Source organism: Bufo gargarizans, chromosome 1 (assembly GCF_014858855.1).
Source record: "Bufo gargarizans isolate SCDJY-AF-19 chromosome 1, ASM1485885v1, whole genome shotgun sequence".
NCBI classification, from domain to species: domain Eukaryota; kingdom Metazoa; phylum Chordata; class Amphibia; order Anura; family Bufonidae; genus Bufo; species Bufo gargarizans.
The window spans coordinates 355,032,590-355,044,846 of record NC_058080.1 but is presented as its reverse complement, the minus strand read 5'-3'; the positions used below and the strand labels follow the sequence as shown (position 1 = coordinate 355,044,846).

The 12,257-nt window shown below is 43.8% G+C and overlaps 1 protein-coding gene across 1 annotated transcript in view; it reads right to left on the bottom strand.

The window, feature by feature from the left end:
- Positions 1-865: 865 nt before the first annotated feature.
- Positions 866-12,257, bottom strand: part of PEX11G (peroxisomal biogenesis factor 11 gamma) — a 31,367-nt gene continuing 19,975 nt past the window's right edge. Inside the window, exon 5 of the mRNA XM_044268919.1 lies at positions 866-2,496. Coding sequence (XP_044124854.1) covers positions 2,271-2,496 — 226 coding nt within the window. The 3' untranslated portion in view covers positions 866-2,270. The remainder of the gene's footprint in view (positions 2,497-12,257) is intronic.

The window sequence follows — 12,257 nt, the reverse complement described above, 5'->3', positions numbered from 1 at the left end:
TTTGTTCCGTGATTTATGTTCTATTCTGAATAAAATATTAGAAGTTGGCACCTCCACATCATTGCATTCAGTTTTTATTTATGATTTGTATAGTGTCCCAACTTTTTGGGAATCCGGTTTGTATATTTATGTGTTTGCGCTTAAAAAGCATACAGAAATGGGAGCGGTTGTACAGGCGGCAGGAAGTAATCTGTTAGAGGGGTTGTCTGGATTCAGAGCTCCCTTGCCCTGTGAGTATCGTGCAAGGCAAGGGCTGCTTGTTTATGTTTTTAACACTACTGCGTGGAGGTTTCCGCCTTGTAGTGTTGCCGGTGACGTCACCGGGTCTGATGGGCGGGCTTTAGTGCTAAAGCCTGCCCATTAGTGCCAGTGACATCACCGGCAACACTGCTAGGTGGAAGCTTCCGCCTAGCTTTCTCCATGGAGAGACTGGCACATCACATATCATGAGGCTGCCTGGGTAAAAATGGGAAGATGTCGACAACCATAGCATTGAGCTCTATGGTAGCCTTTAAGGATGTCAAGAATACAGCTACTCAAACCACTGATCTGGGGGGCTATACACAACTTTTAGCATCCTGTGGTGTATCTTGGAGAGAGCTTTCAACCATCAATACAGAAAGAAAAAGATATGGCAATGCAAAATTGTCTCTTCTGGCTGGAGTTTTACTTCAATTGGTGTCACAATGCAGTCAAACAGAGTGAATGTGAACATTTAGAAACTGCTGCCATCTGGTGGCAATTATATTTAAAGATTATTTTTTTCACCATATAAAAAAAGATTTTTAGTGATCAGTTACACAAATCTGTCTGGAAAAACATATTGCTTCTTAAAATTATGAAATAAGCACAAAATCCCAGCAACTTATATTTTTAAACAAATTTAATAACTGAATGTCGTTCTAATTTCCAGTGTATAAGGGGGTGCCTACTACAGCTTACCACAGCAGTATAGTATTCAGAACATGTCATAGTGCAGGTCTAGTGCCCAATGTAGTCTCTGATCTCCAAGGCTTAAAAAATGGATTATCAATACAGAGATATAATATGTCAGTTATTCCAATCAAGTGGACAATGTGCAAAGCAGTGACAAAAATATCCTATATTATGACCACTCACCGCGTTCAAGTGGTCTCATCCGATTTCAATATTCAAGTAAATCTCTCAAGGTATCCTAGTCACGTATGTACTGAGCCATGATTCCTACTGAAAAATCCGTCCATTCCTTACAAGAGGGTGTAGGATACATGGAATCTATAGCAGGGGTCAGCAACCCCCAGCATGTCATCACAGCACAGAACCTGACTTTTATTACAACAGGTAAAAGAATATCCAAAACTTTTAAACAGTGTTACTGATATGACATAAACGATAATGAGCAGCAGTCACTTTGGGAACACGATATCTGATGGCTGGAATTACACACTAATGAGGTCACAGCATCCAGTGGATGCCCCTGGCCTGTCTTACAGTTCAGTCATGTGGAGTCAAATCGTTCTGGCATCAGGAGCCCAGAACTGATGAATCTTAGCATATAATTCTGCTAAAGCTAACGCACCTCCCCCAAGGGTGACCCTACTTTTGGTTGGCCTTGCCCTGCATGTGACCAACTTGTTTAGAATAGCTGACATGTTTCCCCAGTTAATTATTAGTTCTTCAGGGGACCTCAGTATAGGGAAGATGAATCCATAAATACGGCTGACATCCTGTGATTGAGAAAGTGAGAGTTACAGCCCCCAGCATGCTCCATTAACTTCTATGGAACTTCCAAGAACAGACAAGGAAACACGCTGAGAGTTGTAGTTTCACTACAGCTGGGGTGCCGAACGTTGCTGACCCATAATCTATAGCATAGATAACAATGTAAAATCGACAGATTCTGTTTAGTAGGTACGATTTGACTAAAGTAAGCATTAATCTAAGTCCAGAAATAAGAATACTAAGCCAGAGACTAACAACTTAAAGGGGTTGTCCATAATCAGAAAATGATGGCACATTTCTTCCAAAAACAGCACCACACCAGTCCACAGTCTGTGTGTAGTATTGTAGCTCAACTGAATTCGCATTAATGAAGCAGAGCAGTAATATCAAAAATAACCTGTGGACAGGAGTGATGTTGTTTCTGGGAAAAAGCATGTTTTTCTAGTCCAGGACAACCTTTTTAATCACAAACCCCAAGCCTAGAGTCCATGACTAGCATGACATTATTGCAATTGGGCAGTAGGAAATCGTCATCCACTGTGTCCTCTTCTCTCTCTCTGCCTTTGACTTTATACTCCAGCAGAACTTCCGCCAACAGCAGTCTGGTAGATTCCAATTACTGAAGAAATTGTTCCCATCAGACCTACTAACCATGTGGGAGAGCATCCCCCCCAAAGAAAACCAGGGGGCATCCAGTGAATAGCATTAACTAGATCAGAGAGACAGCTGACAATGCACAAAAGTTCTGATCTCATCTGGAACTTAATTTCTCCTCGGCTCTTTGGATGATCACCCCTGCAAAACAAAATACTGTCAAAAGAATGCAACGCAAATATTCTGGACCAAAGACAAAGATATAACTCAGTAAAGGGTCTTGGCTTCCATCCTTAACTATTTATTTATATATATTGTAGTAATGTGTACTCTATAATCGTGGTGGGAGTGTATATCCCACCCAAATACCTTAGCTGGGTGAGATAAGTGAGGTGCAGAAAAAATGCACTCGCTTCAGCAAAAGTAGTTGCTGGAGCTGTTTTGTTAAAGTTATATGGACTGGATTTTATTTGGACTGTGAGGTAGGTTTGGCAGTGGGACACACCCCATCCACTGCACATATACTCTTTAACCTGAGGTGATCGCAGGTGAGGCGGTCTAATAATTAATGAGGGATAAAACAACCCTCTGTGTATAAGTCTGGGGAGAGGAAGTGACCCTAGAGAGTGGGAAGCCTGAGAGGCTGGTGTGGTCACATCCATGAGGGCTGTTAGACCGTATGGCTGAGTGAAGCCAGATCTCTCCCCTGGTGTGGGACTTATGCCTGGTAAAGCTGACCTGCTGAGTGTCAGAGCTGGATACCCAGTGTGGGAATGGAGCTTTAGAGATGAGATAAGGAGACCTATGTATTAGGTAGAGCCCAGATGGCAGGTGTTTATTTTGCTGCGTTTGTGTTTTGGGGTGCTGGAACCTCACTTCACCCAGTGTCGATACAACTGGATTATTGAAGTGCTAAAATAAAGCACCATTTGGACTTTAACTCTGTTGTCTGAGGAGGAATCTGTTATCGCTGCTCTGCTTGAGAGAGCGATCCCTTACTATATATATATATATATATATATATATATATATATATATATATATATACACACACACACACACACACACACATATACACACACACACACAACATGTATATATCTGCTGGTTGGATTAGAACTCAGCACCCCAGTGCTGCCCCATAAACCCTCCTTTCTTTAGTGTCTTCTGCATTCCTCTAGTTGAACTCAATTGTCGATTCCAATGTAATGCTATTGGCCATGAGACAACGAGGGTGCACTGTCTGCAATGGGATTACTGATAATCTCTGGAAAGATTTACATACAGTACATATACACTAAAAAGTTAGGGATATTTGGCTTTCAGGTGAAATTTATGGAAAACGCCACAGTGATATATCATGTAAGTAGGGCATTTACGTATTCGCATGCAATGGTGATTTCCTTATCTCAAATAATTTATTGAAAAAGCCAACAGTGGTGTGTATACCCCCACAAAAAATGTAAAATGTTTAAAAAACTTATCATGTGGCCTTGAGCATCATTTACTGCTTGACTATGACATCTCATGCTGTTCACAAGTCGACTTATTGTCTGCTGAGGCATATCATCCCACTCTTCTTAAAGTTACGAGCCTCTACATGGCGACTCAGAGGATCCCATAGGTTTTCAATAGTATTCAGGTCTGGAGAAAGTGTAGGTCACTCCATTTGAGGTACCCCAGTCTCCAACAGCTGTTCCCTAATGATTCAACCTCGATAAGTTGGCACATTGTCGTCCATGAAGATGAAATTAGGCCTGTGTTGTTCATACAGAGCCCAATAACTGGATTAATGATGTTATTCAAATTGTATGGGCTTGTCACTGTAGCATTTACAAAGTGTAGGGCGGTTCTGTATTGACTAGAGACACCTGACCACACTGTAACACCACCACCATCAAAGGCTCGTCCGGTAACAACAGTGGCTGATAATATAGCGCTCTCCTCGACGTCTCAAACATTGTTTGTGGACATAATTTCTGCTCAGAGTGAATCGAATTTCATCAATGATCAGTACTGAGGTCCACTGGTCCCTTGTCCAGTGTAGATGCTCCCTGGCCCATGCAAGGCAATGACGCCTGTGTCTGGTGGTGTGGTCAGGTCGTCTAACACGCAGCTATAAACGATTTTGAATGATCTGACGTGACACTTGAGTGTCACTCATCTCCCTTAAGTGCGCCTGGAGTTGTGTGGCATTTATCATCCGGTTCTGCAGGGCATTATTCACAATGAAGCAGTCATCAGCGTGGGATGTGGCCAAAGGACGTCCACTTCTATGCCTTTCTGTGACTCTTCCAGTCTCTCTGTTGCAACCCGCTGATGACACTCTAAGCTCAGTGGCCACTTCCTTTTGAGAACATCCTGCTTGAAGCCTCGTAATGGTGAGAAAGTGTTAATCAATTGTTAGGTTGCGCCTAGCATGATGAAGAGGACTGTTTAAATACCAATTCTAATTGAACCAGGAAATTTATTGGGCGATTCGTGGATCAAACACCTGTTGTGAATTTTGCCGTTAAGCTCCTTGTTAGAGAACAGCAAGTTGTGCAAAAAATACTGAAACATTGAACATTTGGACATAAGCATTCAAAAGTTTAGAGTCACATTAGGGTCACCTGTAAAGGTTAGAGTGCAATTTAGGTTCATCCTGAAATTTCACCCACAAGTCAAATATCCCTAACATTTTGTAAGTAGTGTATGTGTGAATAATAGCAGCAGCTTTTAAGAAGCTACGTTTACGTTTTTGTTACTAGCTGAAAGACTTAAAATGAGTTTAATAAAAACCCAGGCAGCAGTTGTAAATGCGATAAAATAACAGATGAAGAGATACATAAAAAATTTCTCCCTTTCCACACCTTGCTCCAACCCTGCAGCACTGCCGTCATCTTCCTGGCTGCAGTAGAGATGTTTTGTATACACCAGGTCACTGTGCAGACAATCATTGGCCTCAGCAGTATGCAGAATGTGACTACTGTGGCCAGTGATTGGCTACAGTGGTGATGTGTGCACAGGATATCCTGCTGCATCCAGGAAAACAAGCACAGGTGGGCAGGGCCACGAAGTAGCAGCAGAGAAAAAGGATGAGAATCACATTTTTAAGCTATTTTATCACATTTACTGCTCAGATAACACTTGTAAAACACATCTCCTCATAAAAAACAAACAAAAAAACTCTGTCTATGTACCCTATAAGAGCCACGCCAGCTGTCTTTGTGAGACAACTATTTTAAGGGAACCTGTCACTATGAAAATGCAGTGTAGTCTGCAGGCAGCATGTTATAGAGAAGTCGGAGCTAAGCAGATTGATATGTAGATTTGTAGGAAAGGATTAGTAACATAGTTTATAAGACCGGAAAAAGACATCTGTCCACGCAGTTCAGCCCGTTATCATGCAAGTTGATCCAGAGGAAGGCAAAAAACAAAACAAAAAAAACAAACCTGTGAGGTAGAAGGCAATTTCCCGACTCCAATCAGACAATCGGATAACTCCCTGGATCAACGACCCCTCTCTAGTACCTATAGCCTGTAATATTATTATACTCCAGAAAACAACATTGCTTACCGGTAATCGTTTTTCTCGATACCCATGACGGCACCCTGTGCGACTCAGGACCTCCCATCAGGACAGGAAACCTGAGAAGATAAAAAGGACACACCTCCACCCAACACCAGTGGAAGAAATAAATTGTTCTCCGGAGAGAAGTGGCAAAGGGTCATAGACCCCCCCCTTTTTTTTTTTTTTGCTGCTTATAGCTATATTACTTTATATAGACCTGGCAAAATGCCATATATATAAATATATATCTACCTGGGGAGGGAAATATCGGGTGCCGTCATGGGTATCGAGAAAAACGATTACCGGTAAGCAATGTTGTTTTCCCCTCACCCATGATGAAGCTGCAATCTGTAATGTTTAAGAAAGGTATGCGGGGAGCTCCAGGTAGCCGCCCTGCAAATCTGGGCTAAAGAAACATCCGCTCTTTCAGCCCACGAGGTAGACACTGCCCTAGTAGAATGGGCCCCAAAACCTGAAGGAGGGGGGAGACCCAGGGAAATATAAGCTCTAGCTATGGCCATCTTCACCCATCTAGCAATAACCCTGCGGGATGCTTTTTTCCCCTTATTTCCTCCTAAAAACTGGACCAGGAGGTTCTCATCCTTTCTCCAAGGAGCCGTAACATCTAAGTAGACTAACAGGCATCTCTTAACGTCCAGGCAATGAAACTTTTCCTCCAAGCTATTGGAGGGGTTAGGAAAAAAGGAAGGCAACACAATGTCTTGGCTCCTATGAAAATCGGAGACAACCTTGGGAAGGAAAGAAGGCAGGGGCCTGATAACTATTTGGTTATCCTGGATGATCGTATAGGGCGGAAATGCCGAGAAGGCCTGGATCTCCGAGATCCTCCTAGCAGAGGTAATAGCCAGGAGGAAAGCCATTTTAATGGATAAGATGTCAATAGGGACCTCTAATAAGGGCTCAAAGGGTCTATCGGTTAGGGCCATCAAGACCCTGTTCAGGTCCCAAGGAGGGGAAAGAGGTCTAACAGAAGGACAGATTCTGGCAGCGGCAGAAAGGAAACGCTTGACCCACGGGTGGATTGCTAATTGGGAGTCAAAAAAGTAGCTCAAGGCCGACACCTGGACTTTTAAGGTGGAGGCCTTGAGCCCTTTGTCTAAGCCCGCTTGTAAAAAGTCTAAAATCTTAGGGATTTCTGGAGGACGAAATGGATCAGGGCTAGAACCTAGAAAGGAAGAAAAGACATTCCAAACCCCATTATACTTCCTAGCTGTTGAAGTTTTTTTACTACCTAGAAGGGTCTCTTCAACCAGATGTCCCTGTCAATCTCCATACTGCCAATTGAAGAATCCCCGGATTGGGATGCCATACGGGCCCCTGGGAGAGTAGATCCTCCCTTGGAGGGATCACCCAGGGAGGGCTTCTGTCTAGGCTTAAGAGGGTGGAGTACCATACTCTCTTGGGCCACTTGGGGGCTACCATGATTATGGTGGCTCCCTCCCTCCACACTTTCTTCAGAACCTGCGGAATTAGGGAAATAGGTGGGAAGGCATAGCCGAGTTCCTGGCTCCAATCCTGAGCCAGACTGTCTACCGCTGTAGGATTCTCTGTATAATTTAGGGAGAAGAATCTCTTTGTCTTCCTGTTTTTCCGGGTGGCAAAGAGGTCTATAGATGGGGTCCCAAACTTTGTTACAATCTGGGAATAAATCTCATCGTTCAGACTCCACTCTGCCTGACTGAACTGTACTCAGCTTAGAAAGTCGGCCACCGTATTCTCTTTCCCTTTCAAATGTATTGCGGATAAGGTCAGGTTCCTGTCTTCCGCTATTTTGAAAATTTCCTGGCAGAGGAAGATTAGGGATGGTACTTTTGTTCCGCCCTGATGATTTACATAGGCCACTGTCGTTGAATTGTCTGAGTAGAAGACCAACTTCCTGTTGGAGACCTCTGGAACTGCCACCTTTAGTACTCTTTCTACCGCCTTGAGCTCCTTGTAATTTGACGTGCAGTCTCGGGTTCTTAAATCCCATCTTCCCTGCCAGTATTTTCCCCATGAATGAGCTCCCCAACCCCACGGACTGGCATATGTCGTTATCAACATGGGTTCCATGAAGGACCAAGGCATTCCTACCGAGAGGTTCTTCTCGGACGTCCACCACAGAAGGGAGTACCTTGCTCTGGAGGAGAGATTAAATTTTTCCTCTAGTGTTTGAGGAAGACCATTCCAATTCTTCAAGATGTCCGACTGTAACGGTCTTGTGTGGATCTGTGCGAATGGTACGGCTGGAATTGTAGCCGTCAGGTGCCCCAGTACTGCCATCGCCTCTCTGATGGAACATCGGAAGGACCGGAAAAGGAACCACACATGCTCTATTGTTGAGGACACTTTCTTCTGAGGATGGAATGTCTTCTGAGCCGTGGAATCTAGCTGCATTCCTAAAAAGGTGCAAATTTGCGAAGGGGTTAGACAAGACTTCTCCTGATTCATCTTCTATCCCAGATCCTTCAACAGAGAGCACACCAGGACGAGCTCTGTTTGTAACTGCTCCCTTGTTTGGGCCACGAACAAAAAATCGTCCAGATAAGGTACAACTACTATCCCAGACGATCGAAGGAATGCCACCATCTCTGCCACGACCTTGGTGAAAATTCTCGGGGCTTGAGAGACCTCAAACGGAAGTGCCCTGTATTGCAGGTGTAGAAGTTCACCCTTTACGTGAACAGCCGTCCTTAAATACTTTTGGGAGGAAGAGTGAATTGGGATGTGATAATAGGCATCCTCTAAGTCTATACTTGCCATCCAGCAACCTTGGTATAACAGGTCTAAAGTCGACTTTATAGTTTCCATCCGGAACTTCTTGTATCTCAGGAATTTGTTTAGCCGTTTTAGGTTCAGAATCATCCGAAAAGAACCGTTGGGTTTCTTTATTAAAAACAGTGGGGAGTAGAACCCCCTGCCCTCCTCCTTCTTTGGGACTTGGCAAACAACCCCTTTGTCCAACAATAACTGAACTTCTCTCTCCAGAACTGTGGACTTTAGAGGATCCTTTGGAGTTGGAGGATGGGTGAAAAAGACTTGGAGATAAGAGAGGAACTCCAACCTGAATCCCTCCGCTATCCCCCCCAAAACCCACTTGTTCTGGGTGACGTTCGCCCAAGCCGGGAGAAAGGCAGAGAGTCTTCCCCCAACCTGGAGTCTGGCGTCATTGCTTGTCCTTTGGTTTGCTATCCTGGGTTTTGAAAAGGAAGCCGCTAGTTTTTCTTGGAAATCTATCCCTTTCCTTCCTATCATATGGCTTACCCCTCTGTTTTCTAAAGCCCTGCTGGGGTCTACGAAAAAAGGGAGTCTTCTGAGGGACCGGAAAACCTTTTTTCTTGTCGGATGCCTTCTCCAAGATGTCATCCAGGGAGGACTCAAATAATCTATCGCCCTCACACGGAAGGGCACAGAGTCTGGCCTTAGACCCCTGGTAACCCTTCCATGATCGAAGCCAAATAGCTCTCACTGAGAGGCGACCGCTCGCTCAGCCGCTCCATCCTCAATGCGCCTGCGCCGATGACGTCACATCTACACCCGGCGCAGGCGCATTGAGGATGGAGCGGCCGCCTCTCAGTGCGCCTGCGCACATTGAAGATAGGTACGGCCGCGGCGCAGGCGCCGGATTTTGATTGCAAACAGGCAGGGCCAGCAGAGAACGATTCCGTTCCCTGGCCCTGTCAATCACAATGCGGAGGGGGCGTCATTAGGATCGGAGGATGCGGCTGCTACCAGCAAGTAGCCGCCCTACTTGCTGGTAGCAAGGTAATTTACATATTTTAAAAATAGCTTTTTATAAAATTCTACTGAACCAAAATGATTATTTAACTTATGTATAGGGAGCTCGCAGTATAGGGATTATTAGTAAACCCCAAAAAAAAAACGGTTTAGTGGGCTGACAGAAGCCCTTTAATACAAACACACACTGGAAATCAAACACGCAAATGCTCACAAACTTGCGTTAGTTGGCAGCTTGTATAACTGCAGGTCTCAAACCAGTCTGCTTTTTTGCCTCTGGATTCAAAGGGCATTCAGTAAAACCTGTAACTGTAAAATCAAGGAGGTAGTCCTATCCATGGCTAACAGTTATCTCTGTATAGACAGTTAGGCTACATGCACACGACTGGATGCGTTTTGCGGTCCGCAAAATGCGGATCCGCAAAAAAAAAAAAAAAAAGGTGACGTTCCGTTTTCCATTGTAATAATGCCTATCCTTGTCCGCAAACTAGAAAAAAAATAGGACATGCACTTTTTTTTTGCTGAGCAATGGAACAGACATACTGATGCGGACAGCACACTGTGTGCTGTCCGCGTTTTTGGGCGGACCCATTGAAATGAATGGGTCCACATCCTATCCGCAAAAAATTATATTTATATATATATTATAATAGAGCGGCAGGTCTAAAATTTGCACTGCCACTCTATTCATTCTCTAAGGGAGCCCTGGAGATAGCTATCTCCAGCAGTCCCATAGAAAATGTATCTTGTAGCAGTGTGTATGCATATATAAGCTTGGCACAACCCCTTTAACGCCTTAGTGACCACCAAAACGCCTTTTTACGGCGGTAACTAAGGAACATTTTCAAGGTGGCCCAGTCTAAGCGCTGCACGGGTCACTCGTGAAGCAGAGAGCAGGGGCGCCGTTCTCACATGAGAGCCACACTCCTGCTCTAAAATATTAAATAAAAAATACGCTTTTTTTTCCATTGAAAATACATTCTCTATGAAAAAAAACTGCAAAAATACAATCTCCTCCATATGTTGGGTATTGCCACATCTGTAATGACCCACAATACATAAATGTCATGATCCCCTACGCTTAACACCGTAAAAAATAAAAATAAAAAAAGCCTAAATTGACGCTTAGTTAGATGCCATCGAAAAAACTTAACAAGCAATCAAAAAGTGTTATTTACACCAAAATGATATCAATGAAAACTACAAGTCAGGCTACTTTCACACTAGCGTTCGGGTTTCCGTTCGTGAGCTCCGTTTGAAGGAGCTCACGAGCGGACCCGAACGCAGCCGTCCAGCCCTGATGCAGTCTGAATGGAGGCGGATCCGCTCAGACTGCATCAGTCTGGCGGCGTTCAGCCTCCGCTCCGCTCGCCTCCGCACGGACAGGCGGACAGCTGAACGCTGCTTGCAGCGTTCGGGTGTCCGCCTGGCCGTTCGGAGGCGTGCGGATCCGTGCGGATCCGTCCAGACTTTCAATGTAAGTCAATGGGGACGGATCCGTTTGAAGATGCCACAATGTGGCTCAATCTTCAAGCGGATCCGTCCCCCATTGACTTTACATTGAAAGTCTGGACGGATCCGTCCCAGGCTATTTTCACACTTAGCTTTTTTTTGCTAATATAATGCAGACGGATCCGTTCTGAACGGAGCCTCCGTCTGCATTATTATGAGCGGATCCGTTCAGAACGGATCCGCCCGAACGCTAGTGTGAAAGTAGCCTCATCCTGACAAAATCAAGGCCACACACAACTCCATAGAAAGAAAAAAAATAAAAAAAATGAAAAGTTATGGATCTTGGGATGCAGTGATGCAAAAAAGATATTCTTATATTTTTGTTTAAAGGGGTTTTATTGAACAGTAGTAAAACGTAACAAAACCTATATGTATTTGGCATCACTATAACTGTACTGAGAAGATTATTATTATTGTTATTTACGCCGAAAAATGAACGCCACAAAATTCATAACGTTAAAAAATTGCACTATTACTTTTTTCCCCCATCTCCCTCCCAGAAAGAGTTAATAAAAGTTCATCAGAAAGTTATGTGTACCCCAAGATGGCACCATTAGAATACAACTTGTCCTGCAAAAAGCAAGCCCTCATACAGTTACATAGACAGATTTTTTTTTAATAATTATAGCTCTTGGAAGGCGACGATGAAAAAAGGAAGAAAACGTTTGGTCCCTAAGAGGTTATTGTGATGTGCATGGGGACAGCTCAATTGTCGCATGATGTCTGCTGAAGGTGAAGCTAAGATTGTTTATGCTGGATTTCAGCATGCTTAAGTGCAGTATTACACTGGCCGATGTGTTGTGCTTTTTCATAAGTGTAAACAGTTATACTTACTTATTTTAGTTATAATGAGTATTCATTGCCTTTAAGAGCAATGTTGATTTATATTCACTGTTTTGTATGAAGTGTCATGTAGGCCAAAGTAAGTCCATGAGAAGATTACTGTGCTGTTGAAAGCTACTGTTATTGTAACAATATATTATACATTTAGAAAGTTAGAAGATACACCGCACCTGCGGATTCTGAGGCTTCATTGTTTTTCCTATCTGAACATGAATTCCACAGTGTGAGAATGGTCTAGATGTTCCTCAAAGTATATATTCATGTATCAAAGTTTGTCCCTCAGCCCTGAGACAAGGCCCCAGATGTCAGAGGTGTG